General features: G+C 35.5%; 1 protein-coding gene and 1 non-coding gene across 4 annotated transcripts; both read left to right on the forward strand.

The window, feature by feature from the left end:
• Positions 1 to 2,676: 2,676 nt before the first annotated feature.
• Positions 2,677 to 2,749, forward strand: Trnav-cac. The gene has a single exon. It is a non-coding gene; the product is annotated as a tRNA-Val (tRNA).
• A 6,657-nt stretch (positions 2,750 to 9,406) lies between these two features.
• On the forward strand, positions 9,407 to 27,785 carry LOC115442414 (clavesin-1). Of its 3 annotated transcripts, none has more exons than XM_037436978.1 (7): positions 9,407 to 9,427; positions 14,780 to 14,909; positions 22,156 to 22,309; positions 24,708 to 24,866; positions 25,617 to 25,710; positions 26,889 to 27,105; positions 27,603 to 27,785. In XM_037436978.1, exons 1-7 carry the CDS (start codon positions 9,425 to 9,427, stop codon positions 27,755 to 27,757), a joined length of 912 nt encoding a protein of 303 aa, XP_037292875.1. In that variant the 5' UTR covers positions 9,407 to 9,424; the 3' UTR covers positions 27,758 to 27,785. The 3 variants fall into 3 exon arrangements, with proteins under 3 accessions (XP_037292875.1, XP_030023307.2, XP_030023306.2); XM_030167447.2 differs by lacking the exon at positions 9,407 to 9,427 and adding an exon at positions 9,475 to 9,493; XM_030167446.2 differs by lacking the exon at positions 9,407 to 9,427 and adding an exon at positions 9,544 to 9,742.
• The last annotated feature ends 110 nt before the right edge of the window (positions 27,786 to 27,895 follow it).

A 27,895-nucleotide genomic window follows, 5' to 3' on the forward strand; every position in this document is an offset into this window, starting at 1 on the left:
AGTATGCAAATTACGATTAAAACAAAATAAATAATAAAATTTTAGAAATTAATTTTGCATGCACTCTCACTTTTGCATATGTATCTAACCTTTAATGAGATGCTTACAACTGTTTCGGAAAAACGAACCTTATCTACTTATGCAGCTTACGTGGATTTTATATCCATTTTACCCAAGCACAAGGATCTTATTCTTATATGCTATCAGAGTAACCTTTTATGAGTTGTAATTCATATAGAATATAGGTTTAGTGTGGTGAACGATGTGCTATTTATATTTAGTTTTATATAGCTGGGGTCTGTAAATGAGCATGAATCATCTGAAAGGTTATTGATATCCGTTTCCTCAAATACCTTATCAGAATAATTTTGGATGCGTTGCCGGTCTTAGGCTTCTATTTCAAGAGCAGTGGCGATTTAAGTTGCAACCAAACGAGTTAAGTCACATATTGACTTTACCGTGGTAAAAAAATACTTGTTCTTGTGTTAGTTCATAGACGACTTGAAAAAGGCGGTGGGTAACGGATGGAGGCGGGCTGCTCAAGACCGTGATGGCGCTCACTCGGGGAGGCCTACGAGCAGTGGATAGCGACAAGCTGATTGTTGATGATGATGTGCTAATTAATGGTAATCGGCCACAAGGTATATAAGGTAATATAGAACATAAGGTATATGGTATATGATTGAATATTATGTTTTTTTTTATCTTCTTTATTGTACATGTGTACTGACGTTGTGCTAATAATTAAATTCTAAATAAAAATAAGGATTAAGGAAGGAAAATGAATTAGAGCCACAAGAAATCTCTTTTATCGATTGGTATCAATACAAAAATAGGCGTATAATTGTTTATGGCAATCGATGTAATTGCAGCGGTTACCGCGCGCGGGCCTTTGACCGCGTTCCCACGCATCACTTTCCGTTTCAACTAGACTGCGCGAGACGAAGGGATGGGCTGTGATCGATAGTACCGAAATATCGACCGAAAATTAATTATGCAGAATAGAGGCTAAATGACAAATATAGGGAAGAGATCTTAGTTTAATAAAAAGACTATTGCAGTAGAATACTTTTATGATATTCATTAGTACGTTTATACTTTTTCTGCTTGTTTGGTTCATAAAATGACGGCACGCATATATTGACTTAAGTAATGCTATTACTATTTTAGAAAACGCAGTTTCAATCTGAGTATTTTTAATTAAATTCTCTATCTAATCATGTTGGCTGTAACTGAAGATATGTACTTTAGAGAAGATGCACGCAATCACTATTTATAGCAGTATTTTAATTATGAAATTAACGATATAATATCAATATTATAAAAAAGAAAGAAGCAAATTAAAGATAAGATTTTATAAACATAATATGATGACATAACATGAAGTTTTATTTCTACATGCATTATAAATTTTGAATAGAAAGTTTCTAAAAATACGGTTAGCGCGCCGCTTTGGTAGACGCACCGCCTTAAAAAAATGAAATTATATAATTTATTGTAACCTGTAAAATTATATACATTATTTAGATTCCGCCAATATTAACTCTATCAGCTCGGAAAGCATTCATCACCAGAGAAGAACGGGCAAGAAACTCTGGTGTTGATCTTTTCAAAATCAGTTTAAGGTATAAACTACAGTATATGAGAAAAAAATACAGTTGTTTTTTATGGTTGTTAGAGCAGTTCATTCATTACATCACTATTACGCGGATTAGCGGAGATGAATCGCTGGTAACATTTAGAGCGGCGTGTCAAGTTCTCGTGGCCCGGCTCAGTGCTGAACTAATAACTGATATTTGTTATGATTTAATGCCTAACGTAATGATGTAATGACTTAGCAGTTTTATCTATCGTTTTTGCCGAGTACTGTACAGTGATTACACTTGAGTAGAGGTAAGTAAAGCGTGGTCCAAATAATTATTATGAAGGCGACCATCAAGAGACTTCAGGTAAGGGGTTGGTTGTTTGTAAATATTACTTATTATGAGTCCGTATCCATGATGTAGATAAATGTGTACATTTATATTATTCAACGTTTTTAAACATTGCGTTATCAATTTTATCAAGACTGCCTTACTAGACGTACTCCGTTTGAGTTTTAAAAAGCGACTTAGAAATAGTCTCTGCTGAATATAATCTGGTAGCCTACCACCAACAACGGGGCAAGAATATCACAATCTTTAATCAAATGATAAATAATACAGCAATAATAAAAAATAAAATAAATGATGCGAAATATAAATCTTGGTTGGAATAGTTCGGTGATATACAATCGTATAATGTGGCGCCATCTATTTAGAAAGTAAATATGGAAGTTTGCCAGAGTTGTGAGAGTAGTGTAAGATAGCGCCATCTTGTGATAATGCTGTGTATGCCGTTTCGAATGAATTGTGATACAACTTCGATATATTCATTTTATTTTATGATGTTGAACTATTATACTATTATTTGTTATATTGATTTTTATAGCCTTAAACTTGCCGCCTATTACTTTATAATTTATGTAATAATTGAAAATTTATATTTTTGCACTGAATGCAAATTAATCATATCGATATATACTTAAAGTGTAATTTTTGGAAAGAAAAGTTAGTGGTTCTTTGTTATAAATTTTAATATTATTAAAATTTTTCTCATATATAACGTATTATTAACAATTTCAACTAACTCAAGCATGTTTCCGTAGTGTAGCGGTTATCACGTGTGCTTCACACGCACAAGGTCCCCGGTTCGATCCCGGGCGGAAACAGTTTCTTTTATGATTCTTATTTTTTTACTATAATCTTATTTCCCTGGTAAATGTCCAAAGATTAACATAAAATCAAATAATACATTTTTTTAAATAAACCGTGTAAGCGTCTATTTGTTTTTTTTTATTAGTAAATAAGCCACAAAAAGTTGTTGCTATTATATTTTCTACAGGAGTAAAACGCACGGATATTAAATCGTTTATTGTGTTCAAGGTGAATATCGAAGCTATTCTAGTATTTACAATATATTATTAATATAATGATTATACTAGTTTTCGGATATTAACGCTTATTTTTCCTTCCCACGTTTCGAAAGCTTTCTCATCTCAATCTGCCCCTTGACCATGAAGGTCAGGGGGCAGAATGAGATGTTGTTGACTGATGGGGAGCCACCAAAAAAAAGGCTGAAGTGTTGTCATCCGAAAAATAAATGTTACATTAACTTTATTTTATAATAGTTATACAAAAATAAAATTCTTGTTAGCGATCCGATTAAAACAGAAGGAGCTCACAGAGTCATGAGGTCTCGCAGTTGGTCTTTCAGATTTCGATTTAATTAAATGTATATCAGAAGCCCGGTATTGTGAGAGCTTCCAACCACATTGTTTATTGAAATTTGGATGTTCTTAAATTTCAATAGCGTTCGTGGACCATCCTAGATCTGAGTCGGTGGTCTATGGCAAGGATTTGTGGCTTGTGTAATCTATACTAATATAATAAAGCTGAAGAGTTTCTTTGTTTGTTTGAATGCACTAATCTCAGGAAACACTTCACCTATTTTATTTTTTTTTACTATTAAGAAGCTACATTACTCCTGAGACTCCTCCTTAATCTTAGGTAGGTTGAAATAAGTTTTGATAGAATCCTTCTTCAGGATGTTGTAGAATACAACCGGGACACTTCAACTGTGGTATTCAATTTATAATGAAGGTAGTTATTGTAACATATACCTATTTGGGGTGCGCGGGGGAGACTTATTGAAATACGGAATTATATAATTGTTTATTATACTCGTCGGTTGTACAATGAGTGACGTAAGTCTAGCGCAACGACTGCATATTATATTCTAAACATACAGGTAAAGAACATTGGTACAATCGCATACACCCGCTACACTTACAGTCAGTTCCATGACTTTGACGTACTTCTATATTTAACTAGGCGTTGTTTGCGGCTTCGTTCGCGTGGAAAACCTTTCCCACTATAAAGACCCTAAAACAATGAACGACGTCATCACCATTTATTTAATAATTAGATGAAAAAATTCCATTATTTAGACTGGGAGGAGATTACCTAGTTAAAAAATAGCCTATGTGTTAACCCAGGACATGGCTTAACCATGTGCCAAATTTCATCCAAACTCGTTACTGAAAAAAAAACAGAATCAAATTAGTATTCAAAGATTTCTTCCTACAAACTTCACCTCTTTATATAAATATGCACATAGCAATATCCACATAATACAGATTGGCCAAGAATCTAGCTCGTTCAATGAACATAAATTATTTATTCTAATCTTATTGTATTGAAGTTTCTTGAAGGGTGACTGCGTATCGAGTAGTCTAGCGGGAAGCAGCATTGAACTAGAACGAGTTTTACTTAAGCCCTTCCACCGACCAAACGGCCTTGAGTATTGATTCCATACATTTACGGCACATAATTATAGGCGGGAATATGCTAAGTTTTATGAATAATTGCCTTAAAAACTACCAAAATGTTCCTTATTGAATTGTCTATCTAATAGTGTTGCAAATTAGAATACGATGTGTATTTTATGAGATGCATGGAAACAACAATATTCGCATTGTAAAAAAATATGAAACAACCAAAGTAAATATAACGCATTGTAGAAATATTATGTTATTATTTTTTGTCTATTTGTGTGATAAATTTCGAATAGATAGCGCTTAAAAATTCTTCCAGCGCACTGTATTGTTGGGTTGAGAGCCTTAATTAGAGGAAAAATATAGTGGTGAAAATACGTCCCATGATGTGATAGGGGGTGAGCCTATCGCCATATCGGACATAAATTCCAGACTCCGGGCTGATACTGAGCAGAAAAACCCAAATATCACTTTGCCTGACCCGGGATTCCAACCCAGGATACTTTTCCTCTTTATAATGTAAGTATAGATAAACACAACCGTTGGGAAGGACGAATATTTTTAAAAGGAAATATAATTAACAACTCAAATATTTAAATTAGAACGGAGTATTAACTATACTAATATTAATGTAATAATTTTTCGATGTAAATGAGCTGTATGACGTTCATTTATGAATCTTACTTTGAACCGACAGCGTATAATAAAACTAGTTTTCTAACAAGAGTTGTCATGATAATATGCACCCTTTATAGTCCAATACCACATGCTCAATACAAAATAATGTTCGGTATATTTGAAAATTTGCGTTTTTTTATGCAAATTACAAATTGAGGTATTATAAAATTATTTATACTAATTTTGCTGCCACGATTACAAAAATTAGTCGTAATTTGTGTCTAATGTTACGCATATCCTGTAGTTAAAATGACATGTCAGATAATGCAAAAAATGCAAACAGAGTTCTTAGCTCGAGTCAAAACGCGTTATAAATCAACTCTACTATTTAATTAACCGACTTCAAAAAAAGGAGGAGGTTATCAATTCGACGTGATTTTTTTTTTATTTTTTTTTTGTATGTTTGTTACCTCAGAACTCGCTCATTTATGAACCGATTTGGAAAATTCTTTTTTTATTCGAAAGAATTTCTCTCCAGATTGGTCTCATAAATTTTTTTTCAAGATCGCTTCGGTAGTTTGGTTTTAAAATTAAAAAAAACTAGAATAATTATGTCGTCCAAGAAAACGAAATCGCGAATTTAGCTTTCCTGTGACGTATTTAGTTATGTTTTTGCATTGAGTTTGGTTGCCTGTACTTCTCAAATACTTATACATATAGCATAACATCTTTTCCCCGTGTCAGGGGTAGGCAGAGGCGTAACATTTCATCGCGATAGTCGTACTGTATGTGAAACATATCAGTTGTGTTTTTGGGTTGGGTTTAATTGACTCTACTTCTTACATACATACATATATGTATATAGCATCACACTTTCTCCCCTTTTTAGGGGTAGGCAGAGATGTAACACCACAGCGCAATAGTTAAAGTATGATCGAAATATATCAGTTGTGTTTTTGCGTTAGGTTTGCTTGAATCTACTTTTTACATACATATATATAGCATCACACCTTTTCCCCTTTTCAGGGGTAGGCAGAGGTGTTACATCACAGCGCGATAGTTGTACTGTGAGCCAAATATATCAGTTGTGTTTTTGCGTTAGGTTTCCTCGAATTTACTCCTTACATAAATATATATAGCATCACACCTTTTCCCCGTGTCAGGGGTAGGCAGAGGCGTATAATTTTATCGCGATAGTCGTACTGCGTGCGAAACACATTAGTTGTGTTTTTGCGTTGGGTTTAGTTGACTCCACTTTTTACATACATACATATATGTAGCATCACACCTGTTACCCTTTTCAGGGGTAGGCAGAGGTGTAACATTTCAGCGCGATAGTCGTACTGCGAGCGAAACACATTAGTTGTGTTTTTGCGTTGGGTTTAGTTGACTCTACTTCTTACATACATACATATATATAGCATCACACCTTTTCCCCTTTTCAGGGGTAGGCAGAGGTGTAACACCACAGCGCGATAGTTGTACTGTGAGCCAAATAATATCAGTTGTGTTTTTGCGTTAGGTTTGCTTGAATCTACTTCTTACATACATATATATAGCATCACACCTTTTCCCCTTTTCAGTGGTACTCAGAGGTGTAACTCCTCAGCGCGATAGTCGTATCGTGAGCGAAACACAACTATGCCATTGAGACGATCTATTTTTTACTAACACAAAAAAAGCAAAAAATAAAAATAATTTTAACAAAAAATTAAACCGCCTTCAAAAAACACTCAAAACCAATAAATAATTTCATATAACAAGTATATATTGGATACCAATTTTGGAGTCGGTGCCTAATTAAAATTGCTAGTTAAGCTAGATAAATACATTAACGAATATACGAAAACAATGTGCTGCCAGCGTACAAAGTCAGCAAGTCAGATCGTCATCCGAGATAAACACATCGCCGCAGCACAGCAAATGGAAGCTATTAAGGAAATATTTAAATTTGTGAATTGTAACACTACCCAAATTCTTCCCCTATTACATATAGCTGGTCAAATGTGGGTGTATTACACTCCCTGCCTCGAAAAAAGAGGAAATAAAAAGATGAAACACCATACATGTGCTTGGTATTACACCTTTCACTGTGTATGTTGTAGTACACGCAAACCTACTCCTTTTAATTGATTTGAAAGAAATTTAGCTCATAGATGGACTATGCAACAAATATAGCTAACTAGCAATTTTAATTAGGCACCGACTCCAAAATTGGTATCCAATATATACTTGTTATGTGAAATTATTTATTGGTTTTGAGTGTTTTTTGAAGGCGGTTTAATTTTTTGTTAAAATTATTTTTATTATATGACATATTGTTATTCAAATTATACTAACGAATACCTCTTGTTCAAGTTAAGTATGTTATGAATTAAAATTTTGAAGTCAAACAAGTAAAATAATTTAGCATAAACATTATTCATCCATTTAAAAAAAAACCTATCAAGAAAGTTAATAATTTGTAAACAACGTAATGTTTAGCGTAAGTAGAGCGGGCCACTTGAGCTACCCACATCCTCTGCCTACGGAAATAAAGGCATGAGTTTGTAAAACACTTACCCCCTTATTCATAGACGTTATTTATCTAAGGACGGAGCATTGCTGTGATAACAAGTCTCTTTCTCAGTCCTGACGGCATGGCAGCCTTCGTAATGCGTAGACATAGGGCCGTTGTGATTGACTAATATTGAGATACAATTTGAATCTAGTTGGCTGTCAGATAAATAAAGCTGAACAAACAGCAAGCTGTCAGATCAACAAAGCTGAGAAACAGATTTGTTATAACAGCAATGTTCGGTCCTTAGATAAATAACGTCTACAAATAAGGGGTTGGACAATATATAAAGGAAGCGGCTTGTATGATCTTTCTTTTCTATCAAAACAACAAATGTTCGTCAGTTTATAATGAAATAAAACGCTATAGTATGTGCGTACTTAGTAACATTGAAATCGACAGATCTTGTTGCGGCAATAATCACACGGCGCGTCTTTCTGGATTGTAGTAGAATATCCGCCCGGCTAGCGACTACAGTACACAAGTACAGACTACAGAGACTTATGTAAGTATGTCGCGCTCCGAGATTAGCCTGTGTATATCCGGATCCAACAGGCCGGCATAAAGGTAACTGCCGAGGGATAATCATGTCTCGCAAGTCCGTAGTCCGTTAGACGTCACTTCGCTTTCCATCAGGTGCAATGGGGTCACTGCCGAGTACGTATATAAAAAAATCCTAAGACAGATGACCTCTAGATTCATATCATTCATAAACCACGGAACCCTTTTAAGAAAAATAAGTATTCATATGACAATGTGGTAGAATTACGTGTATATTATATTACAAGTGTTTACGTAAATAGCGTAATAACGAGCGGGGACGAGGTACGTGCTGCGCCGAGGTCACTAAATGTCCAAAAGATCATTATCGAGATGATTATGTACATGGGCGGCGGCGGGAGCGGGCGCGGGAAATATGTAGATTTTGAACAACCCACCAAAGTAACTAAAATAATATAAAATAATAATAAGCCTTCGATCCTGATCTGCTTTTGTTTTCTTTTTGTGTTATATGTTTAATTACAAGATATATTTGACTTCAGTATGCCTCTAACGATTTCCATTGTACTCGGTCTCTAGCAACCCTTCCTCAATTCGGACCCGCCGTTCGCTTTAGCTCATCCTTCCATCGCATACTTTTTCTTCCTTTACTCGCCAAAGTGACTGACCTGATAATAATTGGCGTCCAGATAAGTAGTGACTGACAGAACATGATTATTTCTCGCCAGTTGGGACGATTATGCGGGCTGTGCGAAATTGAGAATTTTCTTTCCGAAAGTTAACAAAAGTGATGAGAAAGGGGAAGATTATGCAAGCTGTTTGAAACGAAGGATTTTTCTCCTGAAAGCAAACAAAAATGTTGAGAAAAGCGCATTATGAAATGAAGGTACTTGCGATTATTTGAGCGAGTGAGCAGACGAGCTTGCAGTCCGCCTGGTAGTGAATAGTTATCACTGACAAATCGTAGTAATGTCAAAATTCTTTCTGAAGAAAGAAATTATTTATTTGTACAAGCAAGATTATAAAATAATTACAAAAAAAAACACTCAAATCAATTTGCTCGTCACAAAAGTGACTCCAACTTAGCATATGCCGATAAAAACCAATGCTGATGTTCCGCTGCGACGTTTTATGATGTGCTTGTACAAAAATTAAAATTTCCAACAATCATTTAGTAATTGCACAATTTTTTCAGGCGGATATTACTAATACTAATACAATGAACCGACATTTAGGAAATGTTATTTACGAAGATACATATTACGGTGCGGTTATATAATTTTATAAATATTAGTGTTTCTATTTTATATTGTCATTTCTTTGTTTTATTTGTATCAAAATAGTTGTAAAAGAGTTCCTATAAGACCTCTAAACTACTGGAATCTTCGCTCTAAATGGTACGGATTCAATCATATTTTTACACAGGAGTCGAACGCTATTCTACTGCAGCGTGGTGTGAGCAGGTAAAGAAATCCGCGGCTTATTAGATCACATTGCAGTTTGTTGGTAAAAGGCCTCAGTGATATCTTGAGACGCCGCGCCGACTACACGAAAGAGGCGCGAAGTGATGTGAAGTAACATTAAAAAAAAAATTAAGCAGTAATAAAATTATTATATTAAAAAATTTATTTAAAATAATTGTAATACAAAAAGTCTGGAGTATTTTTGTTTTACTTTGGATAATATTAGTATTGTTGCATAAATAAACGAAGGTAAGTTATTTTTTTATTTTCTCCTTATTTTCTGGAGATTTTCTTGTTGAAAATTAATTAGTAAGATATTATAGGCAGTTTTTAAAATAGATTTCGCGTATCTACGGAAATGAGTACTTAGTGTTCTTATAATTGCTTATCTAAGAGTACAAAACATGAGTATAATTATTGTTGGATATGAAAACATGACTGGTATGCAGAAAAAAGAAAGTTGTCATAATTACAAATGTATTCTACTACAGCAGATACAAAAATATTTTAGAGGAAAAAGTTTTTTGAAAGTAGTACTCTCTTAGACAATTACTTTGTCATTTTTATTAGCGTTATGGTTAGCTGCCTGCTAGCGAGTGACTGTTGCCAAAATAGCTGTTTATTTTATATTTCGTTTTGGTCCGGTGACATACATGAGCTATATTATAGCTTTGACGGTAAAAAATATTTTTAAATTTAAAAGAAACTGAATTTTAGCCAATTTGGTAAGAGGCTCGTTGCTTTCATAGAAAAGATAAGATTCGTTAAGAAAATAAATATTATGTTTTCTCGTTATTATATGAGGCCTGCGTTGGTCGTGTAGTTATTATTTGTGCAGGACAGTACCGTTCTGAGGTCCCGGGTTCAAATGAGTCGGACATAAAAATGGGTTATTTCTAACTAGTATCAGTCCGGAATTCGGAATTTGTGCCAAAAACGGCGATAGGCTCACCTCCATTTTATTATGGAACGGAACACATGATGAAAAATGGGTGCTCTGATTGTATCTGCCTATCGTTTCAGGGATAAGGCGTGATTCGTGTTTGTTTTTTGTATTTATGTAAAGCTAACAAATACGTTACAAATTCGGTAAAATGCACGATAATTTTTTTCTGTTTTACCTTATTATACTATTATACCTTATATTATTGGGGTTATTTCGACAGAACTGAATTTAAATGAACTATCATTGGTTGGTACTACATTAATTAGTTACATTTTATCCTGGAATTTACTATTAAGGTACATTTAACCGCGAGCAAAGCCTAGTACTGATTGTAATTATAAAAGTAATTAGCATATTTATCATCATTGTTTATACAATGCTGCAATTATGAGGAAACTAGTAGATAATGGACATAGTTATAATTTTTTAATTTTTTCATAATTGTTGATAATGTTACGTTAATAAGGAGAATCCTGTGTATATACGTATAACAATACAATATGTGAATGACTGTGTATTCGTAAAAAGCCTTTTTAACCGAGTTGAAACAAAGGAGGATTTGTATTCGAACCGTCTGTCAGCGTCGACAACTTAACCGGATTTTCTGCCGGATATGTCGCGATGGGCGAATGGAATACGGGAAACAATATGGTCTGATCTCAGGTCTGACGACTCACGGATATTTTAACGGATTCATATTATAATTACACTATAGATGAATTGATCAGTTGACTCAAAAGTTTTGATACTGTGCGTAAGAACTCTACTTAGTTGTTTTTTTTTCTAAAAAAATATATTTAATTACAGTTTATAAAAACATCTGAAACAATAGTACAAACATAAATATCGTATTCAGCGATAAGCTATTTAGTTTGCGGAAATATTTTGACAGATTATATGTTGAGGGAATTGGAATTGAAAAATTATTGTTGGCAACACTGCCGTGTGTATGTATATTTGTATTTTCGCGATTTTCTCAGAAATTACTAGGATGAAGATATTTGCAGTTCAGAAATCGGAAATAATATATTGAGATAAATGGAACCTTTCCCAAATTTTCACTTTTTACCAATAAATGCCGCTTTATAATCTAGCCGTATCTATTTTTATCCTGTACGATGAAAACCATCGTTACCAATCAATGTAAAGTATTTGGCAGTAAATTTTAGAAATGGAGTTACAGAGAGGGCATTGACAAGTCAGTTATAATACGTCATAAATACAAGGGATAAAGACTCTACGAAACCGAAGCCCACAGATGATCTCATAAAGCCAATGTATGATTTCCACTGCCGTATACTATACTTCTTTTGCTTGACGTATAATATTTTACTGTCGAGTACTGTACACAAGAAAAAAACATGACAGTTTTCTAAAGAATTCGTTTTGTAACTAGTATAATACATTCAGAACTAATAAAAGTCGCTGAATGCGGGCCGCTTCCTATAGGTTGATCTGGAGATCTTTGGGGAAGGCCCATGTTCAGCAGTGGACATCCTGTGGCTGATGATGATGATCATGACGATGATAATATATTCGTAATCAATATGATTTATAAATAACAATGTACTACTACCTCACATAGCACCTCTAGAATCACAAATAGCAATAGTCGTAAATTGATTCAAGTAGTATGACAAAAAAGCAACGAAGATTCAAATTTTTTTTTGCATACATAATCGCAATTCTAATGTAGCGACATGATAAATGACTCCGTTTTCGAAATCTGAACTCATTGACACTAGTTATGTCACCTTGATTGACATACATATGAACTTCCGAACCTTTATTGACATATAAAGGTGACATATGATTTTCGGAAGGTCTAATATGCACACAGGTCCTAAGCACAGTTTACTCATAAAAACAAACAATTAAAATTATAATAATTTTGATTATACTCGTGTGTCAGTGTTTCATTTGTTTTTTTATGTTTCATTTTGTACTAATTAATCGTAATCGTCATTTAATTGGATACGTGATTAATAAACAATTTTATTTTAGTTCAATAGTATATAGGTCGCTTTAATGACAGGCAAAAAACATATGAATGCATTCTGCGTTTGGAAGAGTGCTCTACAGCAATTTTGTGGGTTTGTGTGGCTACACAAATATAAAAAGGGGATAAGGCCTGGTTCGTAGATTTACTAATTTATTTCAAGTATAGCACTATTTCAAGTACAACACTTTTTCAAGTACAACGCTATTTCAAGTTTCAAGCGGCGATAGCCTAGTTGCTTGTGGAACGGACTGCCGAGACGAATGTCCGCAGGTTCAAATGCCAAGCGCACACACTATTGACTTTTCTAAAAAAATATGTGTGTATTCATTGTGAATTATCGCTTGATTTAGCAGTGAAGGAAAACATCGTGAGGAAACTTGCATACCTAAGAATTTCTTTATAGGAATTTTCGAGGGTGTGTGAAGCCTACCAATCCGAACTAAAACAGCGTGGTGGACTAAGGCCTAATCCCTCTCAGTAGTAGAGGAGGCCCGGGTCCAAGAGTGGGACAGTATATAATACAGGGTTGATATTATACTATTTCAAGTACAAAACTATTTCTGTCGTAGGTCACAAACATAATTGGATAGTTTTTAGCGACCAACTATATCCACCTCTATAGAAGAGGACATAGTCAAAGTCCTCTTCTAGTGGTTTTGAGGATGTTGTCAAAGTACCTTAGACAGAGTGGACTTAGTTTTACAAAAGAAACATAATATAAAAGCATTCTGCCTCGATTACACAGTGTATATCAGGTATAATTTAAAATAACAAAGACAAATGGAATGACACATTTTCACAGGGGCATAGTTAATTTTATTGAAGTTTATTAAACGATTTACCTGTTGTATGTTATTATAATAAATATTATAATTTGTTGTGACGCCTACCATATGAACAATGAAATAAGTTTTTATTAAACTTGTTTTAACCAGTAAGTTATCGTGAAAACATATTTTCCGTGGGACTATTCCGGGAATGACGCGGGTACATACGAATGCGAGATATAATACTCAATTAAAATTATATTCGAGTATTGCAATGTTGTTTTTAATATAGGTGTTAATTTGATAATTATTTAAAACTTGTACTTAACCACCAGTTAAATCGGATGCTTAGAAAGAGTTTTTCGCGTAAAGTATAAGGTTAACAAGCGATATACTCATTAATGAACGTGAGTTGCAACTAATATATGTACGTCCTATATAATAATATAGTATCTATATCATTCAAAGGAAATATACTTGTTAAACCGTATATGCAAGCGTGTCCATCCTTAAGAGAAGGAAGAGTGAATGTTCTAGCGGTATTAGACTTGGCAATCACAACGATAAGAGAATTGCCCAGTAATGTTTCTCGGCATTATACTCTCTAACTGTCTGTACCTGCGGCGTCGTGTGACGGGTCGGCCACTTCCCTACAATATGGTTGAGGAGGCCGATGGCTGGCACATGCGTCATACTCGTGAACGGGTGCTGCTTGTGTGGACTGTTCTGCCCATTTCGGTTACATTTCTAATTTCTAATTGCTAGAGGTGCTGGGAGGAAATAATTATAAGGATAATAGAGAAATTTCATGATTCCTGAGAGGGTTGTGCAGGCATATAAAAATTTAAATTAATTTATTCCTTATTTCACAAGCCTATAAATGAACTGCTCTAAACTTTTTGTTTTTTTTTCTTCTTACTTTATCATGTACTGTAGTCTTTACCCTAAACTGATTGAAAAGAGCAACACCAGAGTTTCTTGCCCGTTCTTCTCTGGTGAAAACTGCTTTCCGAACTGGTGGTAGAGTTAATATTGACGGAATCTAAATAATGTATAACATTTTACAGATTCAAATCAATCATTTCATTTCAACAAGTTGACAGTCTGTGCGAAGTCTTAGAGTGTTATATTAATGCCATTAGACAATAGTCTGCCCCCGGCATTACGCAATGTAATGCAATAATGAACGGGGTAATAAAACGTCAGTATGTCAGATAATATACAGCTGTCATTGGTTGCACGCGAAAACTATAGAACAACTTCTTGCATCGGAGTTCCTCGAGCGCTATGATTTTTTTTAAACGAGTACGCCTATCCCGATTTGCAACGGCTTAGCTGTACCTTGGCATTGCTACAGTTAGTGGGCGGCAGTTGCGGCTTAGTATCATGCTTACCGCTTGTTCGTTTGTCTACAAGATATTAAAAAACATCATAGCAATCGCACATTACGCTGACCTATCCATCCTAGAATATGTTCTATGTATGCGATGTACCCACGAACCAAATTTCGAGCCTAAGTACAAATACTCATTTCAAAGAGAATGTTGTCATTAACATACAATTTGTTACAGATAATGGCGTTGAAGCAGATATCGATACAGCGCGAGTATGAGAAGAACCCGGAGATCAGCCCTGAGGACATCGGGCAGCTGCGCGAGTGGCTCGCCACCCAGCCACACCTACCCGGGGAGCTCTTGACAGGTGTGAAAATGTGGACAAACATCTAAACGTTATAAGTAAAAGCAGAAACTGTTAAATGGATTTTGGTGACGTTTACATTATTTTTTTATTGCTTTGAATGACGTGACGAGCTTGCCTTTCGCCTTATAGTAAGCGATACGACCGCCCATAAACAGTAGAAACACCGTCCAGCACCTAAAATTACAAAGTATTGTTTGGTATTCTACTGCGCTCGCCATCTTGAGACGTGAGATGTTAAGTCTTATTATGTCCAGTAGTTACACTGGCTACAATGTTCTTCAAACCGGAACACAACAGTTACCACACACTGCTGCTTGCCGCAGAAAAAGACATTGCGGTGGTATCTACCCAGGCGGACTTTCACATATGAGAGTCCTACCACCAGTAAAAGTAGTGACTAACTTCGACTACGCTCGCCGAGTCGAATCGTATAAATTCCCCTGCTATACAGTATCACAGTTGATACCAGATACCAAAATATATGTGATTTGATTCGGCGCCCTTCAATTTTGCTTGAAGCGGCGTCAACCAATAACAATCTCAATATCTGAAATATAAATGTCGCCTTCTTGGGATTGTTATATTATTAGCTTTGTCAGGTGTCATATGAAACTGCGAGGGTTGCGGTTGAATGCACTTGCGCACCCCGCGACCGTCGATATTAGGGAGTGAGAGTCGAATGGCGGGGTTTTAATCGGTAGGTTTATACCCGTGAGTCCGGCAGAAACCCGTAAGCGGTTTTCCTCGTGTTAAAAAAAAAAACGTTATAAAAAAAAGTCCCATAAGGAAAAGGCAAGGTGCCTTTTCCTCATCGGACCTTTTTTTTTATAACTCAGAACATTTAGCCCTTAGTAACACTATGATTTAGAGCGGATTGGCAGACTCGACATGTCTTGGTATTCTTGAGAGGTACCTATGCAGTTTTCCTCACGATCTTTTCCTTGTCTGGTGGTATACAGGTAAATGATGGTGGAACTATTATATTATACAACTAGGTGTTGCTCGCGACTTCACTCACATGAATAGCCTTTCCCGCCCTAAAACTTCCTAAAACTTTACGATGTCAGCGCCGTCTTTTAAAAAGTCAGATTAAAAGTTAATTATTTTCCATGGGAGCAAATTACCGGGATAAACAGTAGCCTGTGTGTTAATTCAAGATATAGCCTACCCATGTGACAAATTTCATCTAAATCCGTTCAGGTGTTTCTGCGTCCACTTCTATTAAACATACTAACATCCAAAAGTTGCATTTATTAGTTCGAAGTTAGATTATAAATGATGTGTCATATTTTGCTAATGTAGTATGAAGGAAAAACCCTAACTTGTCCAAGTTTATTGCATAATTTTAAACGTGACCTAACACTCAGTAAAACCCACTCATAGGTAATTTTTTTATTTCACAAACACTCAAAAACACACTTGCTTTTGCTGGTGGTAGGATATATTTTATATCCGACCGAATAATGACTACCGTACACAAGGTGTCAAAACCCGCCATAGTGGCTCATGTAAGTGTGTAGCGTTCCGGGATCAGCCTGTGTATCAGGTTCTAACAGGCCGGCATAATTATGTCGACTGCCGAGGGGTAATCATCTCTCGTCAGTCGACACTCTATTGGACTCGACTCCACTCACCATCAGGAGCAGCGGTTCACTTTGCTGTGCACGTTAAAATAAAAACGCTCACAACACAACCGCTTCAAAATGTCCCTCTAATAGGTTATACAAATCTTCGCAACTACTGATTTTGATGGAGCTTTTATTGCATTGTTTTAGATTTTTTTTCATTTGTGAATCGGATCGTCAACTACAATTTTTTCTATTTAAAATTGTACCACACAACACACAACATGATGCATTTTATCCCCGAAGGGGTATGCAGAGGCGCAACCATGGCACCCACTTTTCGCCAAGTGTGTTCCGTCCCATGATGTGATAGGGGGCGAGCCTATCGCCATAACGGGCGCAAATTTCAGACTCCGGGCTGATACTGAGCAGAAAAACCTAAATATCACTTTGCCCGACCCGGGATTCGAACTCAGGACCTCAGAGCGCTGCCGTACCGCGCATGCAGTACAACTACGCCACCGAGGCAGTTAAAATTGTATTTAGTTGTTAAATGTAGCATTTACTGTTGGGTCAACCAACACCTCACTCTGCCCTGTGACCATGAAAGCGGCAAAACTTTCGAAACGTCGCCTCGGGAGAAAAAATAAACTTTAAAATACCGCGATAAAATCCGAAAACTAGTTTTATTTCAATGGGTTCAGGACTTTTATAGGTCATTCGAAAATGTTCAAGGTGTGTTTTATAATAGGTAGTCAGCTGCGTTTATGTCAAAAAAATAACTTTTATGAAAATGCTACAGAAAACAAAACAAACACACAATATGTCTATAATCTCCGAAATGGTAAGAAAGGTGCAACTAGGGTAACTATGATTTCTGTGTTTGATCCCATGGTGTTATAGAGGGCGAGTCTATCGCTATATCGAGCACCTATCGAGATTCCGGGATGATACTGAGCAGAAAAATTTTACATCACTTTGTCCAACCTGGAATTCGAACCTGGTACCTTAGAGCGGTAGTACTACCGGCGCGCAGTATTACTCCGCCAGCGAGGAGGAGTAATTGGTCATGCGGAAAAGCCAATAAAATATAAACAAAGTTGACATTATTGTAAGAACTCTGCCAGGGTCATTGCGATGCACTTGAACTTTGTATACCTTCAAGTGTTTACTGAGACAAGTGTAGTGGAACTTGTCCAATGAGACACTGTTTGTTTTTTCATATTGACCTTTAGCATGTGATGATTTAAACAGGACCTAGAATAAGGTGACTTAAGTATTAAAGTGACCTTAGTTCCAAGCGACGATAGCTCGTTAGGATCGGAACGGACTGCTGAGTCGAATCTCCGCAGGTATAAAACCTGAGGGCATGCACCTCTGAGTTTTCTAAAGTGTATCCTTTTTGAATTATCGCTTGCTTTAATGATGAAGAAAAAACATTGTGATTAAACCTGTTACCTGAGAAGTTCTCTATAAGACTTATGAGAGTATGAAGTCTTCGAATCCGCAAAAAGGCCAGCGTGGTGGACTAAGGCCTAAACCCTCTCTATAGTAGAGGAGGCCTGTGTCTTGCAGTGGGACAGTATATAATACACGGCTGCTATTTTTGTATTTCTGTTTATTTTCAGTTGTTTAACCCCCCCCCGCTCTCCCTCTATCTTCGGGACTGCAAGTGTCTAAAATTACATATTCAGATTTCCAAATTTACGTTTATGTAATTCTACTGAGTTCTTGTTTAACTTCCCCATGTAAGAATGAACTACGCTCAAAACACATTCATCTTTAGAGTCTGTAATGAGTTCAATAGAGAGTTTTCTCATAGACCTATTTACAGATTCGTACTTAAAGTTTAAAAAATTTATTCGATTGTGTGTAATTTTAATATTACTTCTTGTTTTATCTTCGTACTAGTTTTACTCTTAATTTGATATTACAACATTTACAATATTTATCAGTTAAAATTGTTCGTCTATGCATTACTCTAAATGCTAGTAATGTTATAAGTATAAAATTGTTTTGTTTTCCATATGTAATAAAATAAAAACAAATTAAAATTGATTTTCAAATCAAGCAACAATGAACCTCTATGTGGTCACTCCGTCGCGCCCTAAACCAAACATGTAAATTACCTTAATTCTTAGACGGCCTTGGTTAATTACAATTCGTGACTTGTTTAATTGTAACATAAATAAAAAAGAACAAAGAATTTCACACGTATTTGATCCACTGTTTGTTTGTAGCGGTTGAAGCGAAACATACATTATTATTATTAACTTAATGGTTTTAATTACTATACTAATGAATAAATGCCATTTTTTTGCTCTATATTGCGATAGGCTCGTCACTTATATAATGGGACGAAGATAATATGCGAAGGTGTGTGCACTAATTAGTCCAGTGTTTCCCAACCTTTTTTAGGTCATGCTCAATCTTAACATTTCTAAAAATTGTATGCACCCCATACATAATTCTTAACCTTTAAAAATGATTTTGTTCCCTTAAGAAATATAAATAATAAGTTTTAGGAAGAAATCACTATGAAATTGTTATCAAAACATTGTAAGTAAAATTTCAAAACATATATAATGTAAAACTGAAAATTCTGTTGACCCCTGTGGGGCGTGGTCCCCACGTTGGGAAACACTGAGTTAGCCTATCCTTTCGGGAATAAAAGACATGAGTGTGTGTGTATGTAGTTCTTTCCACATTTTTTTTATTAAAAGCTTTGCTTTAATATAATATATTTTTTATTAGTACGTTGGATAATCGTTGGACTATGTTATATGCTATTTGGTTAATGAGTGGCGTGGGATCATTGGTGATGAGGATAATGTCGGGTCCTCGCGGGTTAATCGACTGTCATTTCGCGCGGCCATCTTGATATTGTTAAATTATCTATGATATATTTTGTGTAAAACGTTTCTAGGTATATTTTTTATTGTTTCAGGTTTGCCATTGTTTTAAGGGAGTGATGTGTAGGACTGATTTTAGTGTATACTTTTCCCCTTATTCATAGACGTTATTTATCAAGGACGGAGCATTGCTGTGATAACTAATCAGCCTAGATTATCTGACAGCTTCCTGTTTGTTCGGCTTTGTTTATCTGACAGCCAACTAGACTCAAGTTGTATCTCAATATTAGCCAATCCCAACGGCCCTATGTCTACGCACTGCGAAGACTGCCACACTATTAGCACTGAGAAATAGACTTGTTATCACAGCATTACTCCGTCCTTAGATAAATAACGTCTATGAATAAGATGGTTTTTCTATATCCATTTTATGGACGCACTGCAACATAAATTGCTTCATCGATTTCAGCAATAAATGTTACTAGATTTTCTATATTTTTGGAGGATATAATATATTTCATTATAGTCCACACAATTATGTCGTCCTGTTTTTGCTTATTCTTGTGGAATGGGACAATGGTAGTTGGAGGAATAAATAAGTTTTCAAAGATGTATTTTGGGTAATAACTATTTTTATTTCATTTCATTGAAAAATTCGTGGCAATAGTTACCTAAGAAATCTCATTGTTTTAGCCCAAAAATACTTCTTATTAAGGCGATACCTCAAGGTCCATTTTCATACATTTTGTTTCGCCTTTAATCTGGGTAACTAAACAAGTAATTTAATATGACGAAATTTTAAAGGCAGAAATATCCATGATTATTAATTATTTTTACGTTTTTCTTTCAACTGCGAGAACTAATCACTAACTAGACGTGAATTTAAATTCTTTACTTGCCAATACTTGTTTAGTTACCCAGATTAAAGCCGAAACAAAATGTATGAAAATGGACCTTGAGGTATCGCCTTAACACTATATTATACTTTAAACAGTAATTATGGTCGTATGTATTTCTCGTGGTAACATCCAAAAAAGTGTATGAACGAATTTTAATTACTCGTATTTGATTAACCAGATACCAGAATTTACTATAAATATATTTTTTATTTTATATTATTACGTTTCATGCGTGTTTTTGGGCATTACGTTGCGCTTGAGTGATAACATGAAATATAGATTAACAGACTTTTTATAAATTAGATTAGGCAATGATATTAATAATTTAATGTAAAAATTTAATAAATAATGTAATAATATTAATAATATTACTATCAGGTGTGGGGGGAACTTATGTGAATGTATTGGATATTCTAAGGAATACTACGGTGTTGCCAATAACTCGGTATTATGAAAGTCACGAGGCCAGTTTAGTATAAATGTTTCTGGATGTAATGAGCAAAGACGTTTATTATGACGCGAGCTGCTTGAATTCTAAGTTTCTTTTATTTATTTCTTATTTGTGCACGGTAAAGTGAGTTCACTGACCTTATGTTATATGGAGTGCGGTCCAATAGAATGTTGACTGACGAGAGATGATCAACCCTCGGCAGTAAACAAGATTATGCCGGCCTGTTGATCCAGGGAGGCTGATCCCGGAACGCAATACCTTACGTAGGCCACTACGGCGGGTTTAAACACCTTGTGTACGTTGGTCGCTATTCAGGCGGATATAAAATGTCACACCATCAGCAAAACTGAGTTCATTCTGACGCGAATAAAGCCGCAAGGAAAAGCTAGTGCTTGATAAAGTAGAGAGCATCGGTAGCGTAATTGGTCGGTAATTTGGTTCTAGAAGCGTTTATTGTGAAAATGCGCAATTATTGGTAATTGAACGTCAGTGGGGGGATAATTAGACTACGAGGAAACAATGTAATTGAGGATCGACCTTTAGATTACCTGAAGAGTATTTACTGGCGGCTCTTCAACAATTTAGTATTTTAAATGGGAAAGTTTGTGAAAATGTAATATAAAAATGTGAAGATGTAATCTAAAATATTGTAAAAATGTAGATGAACATCTAAATGTTAGAAGTAAAAGCAGAAACTGTTAAATGGATTGTGGTGACTTTTACTAAAAAAAAATTATCGCTCTGAATGACGAGACGATCTTGCTTGATGGTAAGCGACATGACCAATTATAAACAGTAGAAACATCATCCAACACCTTAAATTACAAAGTATTGTATGGTATTCTACTGTGCTCGCCATCCGGAGACATGAGATATTAAGTCTTATTATGTCCAATAGTTACACTGGCTACAATGTCCTTTAAACCGAAACACAACAGTGACTACAAAATGCTGCTTGCAGGAATAGACATAGCGGTTTAATTTGGGCCATGTATATAATTTGACTTCTTTTATCTCGTTATAGTACACAGTAGGACTTACCCCAAGAAATGTCTAACACTGGCGAGGTCGAGGACAAGTCTGCAAATGTATAAAAGAAAAACTCTTTTGTTAGGACATACTTACATGGAACTATGGTAGGTATGGTGTCCAGGGTTAAAGGCATATCCTTCTGAAAAAGAAAGATATGTAATTTATTAGTTACAGACGGACATGCATAGAACAAACCACATATATGAATCCAAATTCATGTCTTTTTAAAGTTCAAGGTTTGATCCCAGTGAATTGATGTGGCACCACAATGAAACTGTATAAAATATAACCCAAAAAGAATTTTCAAAATTAACATCGTATATATCCCGTAACATACATAAAAAACTGTCGAATTGGAAACTCCCTTTTATGAAGTTGGTTAAAAAGAATTCACAATAAACACATTCATGTATGTATTAACTAATTACCGATGTCCTTTATTTCCAGATTTAGACCTCTTGCTGGTGTACCACTGCTGCGAGCGGAGCATGCAGGTGTCGAAGCAAGTCCTGGACCTACACTACACCCTCAGGACCATGTTCACGCAATTCTTCCACAACAGGAGCGTTGACAAGAAAATTGAGTTCACTTTGGACACTGTGTGAGTCGGAGTATTTTAATGTATTGGCTAACATTTTTCAAAAGGTAACCTGAGGCAAAAAAATCTAGCATATCGCGACCCATTTAACAGTAAACAAAAAATAAAATAAACGAAAATAAACCTAAAAGGCAAGCTGGTAGGTCTAGAGTTGTATGGACACTTCACCACTGGAACCGTGGATATATTCAGCTGTGGACGTTCTAAGTTTGATGATCTGCCACCGTCTTCAATAAAAGATACGAACAGCTTTTTCGATTCAGCGCGAAAATTTACTAATTATATTTTCTTTGGCATGCTAAAATGCGTTATTTTGCTTGGTTTATCTTGAACGTCGGATTGCAGATTACGAATGAGATCGTTTTGAAAATGACTGTAAAAAAACGAGGAAATACTTTGAATATAGTTAGTAATCAGTTTTGCCTACCCTTGGGGGGGATTGACGCGTTATAGTATTCGTATTGAGTAAGTTAACGCATTTAGTATTCATCAGACGATATCATACGTCAAATAAGATACACGTGCTGCCGCTTGCATACATTTTGACACACGCTAGTATGTACTTATACGATTTACTTTTCGCAGTTTACACGCGCAATGTTTACGCTGTCGTATTTTATACACTAATATATTCACGAGACGCTGTTAAATTCCATTCAAAAATATCTTTAAACCATCGATATATAAATGTACTACGTACTAGATTTGCCGTTCCAAACATTCATTGTGTTCAAGTGAATTGAACTGCAATCCATACAAACTGATTTTAGTATGGTCAATATTGAAAGCTTGTGGTTGTGTACGGAGTGGCGCTCATGATAAAAGAACTCAAGTCTAAGTGTAAACCTAGATTTAAATAAAAAATGTTGGTCAAATAAGTAAAATTATTTGTTGTTCAAGTGAATAAATATGTTATAACAGTGACGTTTTGGTTGCCACTTTAGTTCAGATTTTGAACAAATAGTTTATATGGACGTTCGTGTCTTTAGAATATACGTCAATGACTTAAACAGAACCATTACGTTAATGTTACTATAATGCGTATATTCATGCTAGGGGAGTACTGAAATTTGTTGCGCCACACAAACAACTACCTAATGTAATTGCTATAAAACTGGTAGCTGTTTTAACTAAGTACCTATAATATTAAATTATATTTAGTTACATAATTGTAGGAAATATACAGGTGGATTTTTGAGACGGGGAAATCAGGGTAGCTACCTAACCCATGTACAAGAATTTCTTAAGAGACTGATCATAATATTAGAAGACATTATGATGTTAATTCACAGATTTTGAAAACAATGTATACAAATTATACAACGCGCTTGCTTCATACTAGAGCTTTGTAATACGCAGGCGCAAGCACAAGTATCAAATACATATTAACAAAAGAATGCAATATGCAGCAGGCTGGTTCAATGTTGTTCCTTTTTTAAATATCGTGACGCATTTTTGTTTCATCGAGTCTCAAATTACAATGATTCTAAAGAAGTTTCACTTTAAAAATTCAGTTACAAAAACACAGTAAATTTGTGCAAAGAAAAAATGTCAACCGATCCTGTTGCTTATAATGATTAAAAATTCTCAGGGTATTTTTGGGGATTTAGGTAGTTTTAAGGCTAGAAATTCCTAAAAACATTAACCATCCATTTAGTAGGAAAAAGGAGTACAATTTGTTTTTAAACATAATAAAATTTCGTATTGACTGTTGATTAATCTACAAAATGTATATAAATGTATGGAAAGAAAACATTTTTTCGCATTTTATGGCGTTTTTTTGTATTTTAATTATCTCGACATTTCGAAAAATGCAGTCATTGTGGTCACGAGGTGGACTGTGTAGGTCGTCTGAAAAGTCAATGTTACAGTATCTACCTACATTTTACAATTATTTTTGACTTTTTGGACGACCTATACCCAGTCCGCTTCGTGACCATGAAGGTTGCAAAACCCTTGAAATATTGAGAGATATTTAAAATACAAAAAACCGCAATAAAATTCGAAAACGGGTTTAATTTCGATGTCTAACATTTGCGTAAACATAATTAATCATTAATATAAAGCTAAAGGAAATAAAAATGCACAAAAACAAATATTGCGTATGTTAAAAAATTCAAACGCATTCTGACTTACATACCGTCGCGTTCGTACAAAAATGCAATAATAGTCCAGTAAATCTAGACATTCAAAATTACAAAAATTACCATCCAACTGAAAGCGGGAAAATTTGTTGAAAACATAATTAAAAAAAAAAAAAAATTAAACTCATCATAATTCTAGTACATGCAAAAAAAATATGTTTTGAACAATTTTACACATTTCCAGCTGATTTGACCGGACTATGACAGTCTTTTGTGAATATTTGTTATTTTTTCTAATTTATGTAATACATTTCCAGATTAATTTGCCCCCTACCGACGCGGTCTACAGACGGGAACAAAGTGATATACGCGAGGTTGCTGGACAACGACCCGCGAAACTTCTTCTTCCCGGACATCGCGAGGGCGTTCATGATGATCTTCGACCTTCTCCAGTACGAGGAAGGCACGTGGCCAGGGTACGGTGTAAATGTAAAATTACTTTTCATTGAAATTTATTTTGTTCGAAACTTACACGTTTTTATTTTACATCCACGGTTAGGATAAGGAGCTGTTCAAGTGTTACGTAACGCAATTTTGTAAGATTTTGGAACCCCATCCCTCTTGCAACGCGCCGTAACGATTTCCTGTACGCCCTCAAAAAGTTATGTATCGCTAAAATTAAATTTTTTTCACAAAGTACCGGAAAATCCCAAAAACAACATTTTTATTTTTTTTTATTAAAATCCAATGTTACGTAACGCGTTGTACGAATCCCCCCTCCCGCGCCTGTAACGTAGCGTAACATTTTACAAGATCCCCCCTCCCCTTCAAATTATGTTACGTAATACTTGAACGGTCCCTAATATATGATAATGGATGGTATGGTTTGCCAGCATACGTGTTCCCATCTTCCTTTATTTAAAATCGTTCAAGCGGAGCGTGAAGAAGCAATTATGCAGGCCGGCATGACTGTGCCGACCGTTCAGGGATGTTTAACTTTATCAGGTCGGCTTCACTTCGCTAAACATCAGCTACAGTGAAGCCACTTTGTCGAGCCACGATAAAAATTTTTTTTTTAAAAATACAAGTATGCGATTTCATTTACTAACGCAAAGTTAAATTGACCGTCTGTAATTTTTATAATAAGGAAACAACAAAATTGACTAATTGACACTATATGTTTTTTAATGTAAAATCGTCTGATGAGGACTCCCTTTGTTTACCAGATTGGTGTTAATTATAGACATGGACCAGTCGGTGCTCGCCCATCTCGGCAGGCTTGAGCTGATGGTGCTAAAGAAAGTGTTGTATTTCGTTCAGGTATATACATATTTTTAAATTACTTTTTTGTATGTTCACATTACTACCTAATTGATGTTGCTTTGAATAGATTCAGGATGTAGTGGTTAATCATTTTTTCTGGTGGTATTTATATCCGCACGGATAACGACCACCGTACATAAGTAAAGCCCGTCCTAAGTGTGTCGAGTTTCGGAGTTAGCCTGTGTCTATCCGGTTCCAATAGGCCGGCATATTTGTGTCGACTGAGGAGGGGTAATCTCGCCAGTTGATACTTTCTGGATCTTACTCCGTCTATCATCAGTGGGGTTACTTGTCGTGCGCGAATAAAAAAAATCATCACCGCTTGGAGGGTAGAGCCATGCGCTGAAGTATGTATGTACTTTAGGTAAACACTCGATGACCTCGTTCACGTAAACGTTAGTTTGATTAAACGTTACAATATTTGCACTTTAATGAATATTCATTATACAAAGATAGCTTTTGAATGCAGCTTCGCCTGTGTGAAGTAATGGGATATGTAAAAAGGGATAGAAAGAAGTTTATCTCCTTCCTAGGGCCTCAAACTATCTCCATTCAATAATCGAAATCCATTGGGTAGTGTTCGATGATTTTTTTTGGTTTATCGCGTTCTGAAAGGCAAATGCGGCGGGTGACTTTGTTTTATAACATTATATTTTATAGAACTTTTTAAGACGATAAATTCTGTGATACAAGATTATTGTGTAATTTTAATTGTTGACGCAGCGCGCGCAACGTAAGCTCCAAAATATAATATATATTCCCCGCTTTTGCAACACCTTACATTGAAGCTCCGCTCCTATTGGTCAAAACACAATGTTATAAGGCTATAAAGCCTTCCTCGATAAACGGGCTATGTAAGAACAAAATATATTTTTTAATTAAAAGCAGTACTTAGTTTCTGTGATTATAAATTACTAGCTTTTGCTCGCGGCTTCGCCCGCGTTAAGGAGTTTCCGGGATAATTATTTTTCCTACTTACTTGATACGTATCGTTATATTATGACCAAATTACAAGAAAGTTTCATCCAAATCCGTTCAGTAGTTTTTTCGTGAAAGACGAACAAACATACATACATACATTCATCCTCACAAACTATCATATTTATAATATAAGTAGGATATAATTGATAAATTGCGAAGTAAAAAGAAAAAATAAGAAACATCCTCAATTCCAGGAGTGCATGCTGGTGAAGTTAAAACAAATCTGCTTCATAAACGCGCCGCCATTCGTGGACAAGTTGATGATGCTGATTCGGCCGTTAATCAACAAGACGCTGATGGACATCATCAAGATACACCCCGTGGGCACCGACACCATGTACAAGACTGTGCCGAGGGCCGCCTTCCCCAAGGAGAGCGGCGGGGAGTACAAGAGTTATAATAAGATTAAAGGTGATATTCATATTTTATATTAGAGTTATTTATATCTCCGTTCATAAACAATAACGATCGTAGAAAAAGAAATTAGGTAAGGAGAGACCTGATTTTAATTGATGCCATAATTACCCACAATATCACAAAGGATAATGGATTAGGAAAGACGAAGAGAGGGAAAGGAATACTTGAACTTCTAGATAACCAAAGACAAATATAATACAATTTTCTCGTGGCACTGCTCGTCTATCTATTATGTCGCAGGAACCTCAATTTTTTTTAAAATTTTTGGAATGATATTTTGTGAAAAAAGGGTGCACTATGTTTCGTTCTGAAAATTTTATCCCGAGTTTTTATCTGAAAACTTCCCCCACACATATCAGCCCTTCCTTTCGTTAGCGGAATAACATCTCCAATTCAAAAAATATCTCTTCAACTTCCAGTAAAAGACCACCCAATCCGACACCCTAACATAAAAAATACTAACCTTTTCACCAATTTGACTACTTCCTCAGAAGAGCAGCTGGACCGGCTGAAGTCCAACCAGGACTTCTTCCAGCAGGAGAATAAGCGCCGCGTGTCGGAGCCGCTGCGGCCCGGCGCCAGGCCCAACAACGTCGACAACATCTTCGGCATACAAGGCAGCTTCAAGAAACTTGATATAGATTGAGGATGTGGGGAATATAATATTAATTCATTGTGGTGTTTCATTTTCCTATTGCGTCTTAATACTGACCTGAATAAGGCTATTAAATACAATTAAAGACCTTACAGTTTGCGCTGGCTAACAGAACGCATCTTCCATTAC

The sequence above is a fragment of the Manduca sexta genome, chromosome 9 (assembly GCF_014839805.1).
Source record: "Manduca sexta isolate Smith_Timp_Sample1 chromosome 9, JHU_Msex_v1.0, whole genome shotgun sequence".
Lineage (NCBI taxonomy): Eukaryota > Metazoa > Arthropoda > Insecta > Lepidoptera > Sphingidae > Manduca > Manduca sexta.

Bases quoted from the DNA above. Each gene is read 5' to 3' on its own strand.
- LOC115442414 (XM_037436978.1), top strand. The intron at 24,867-25,616 runs GTACGGTGTAAA...TTTGTTTACCAG, and splicing joins GAGGAAGGCACGTGGCCAGG to ATTGGTGTTAATTATAGACA. The intron at 25,711-26,888 runs GTATATACATAT...CCTCAATTCCAG, and splicing joins AAGTGTTGTATTTCGTTCAG to GAGTGCATGCTGGTGAAGTT.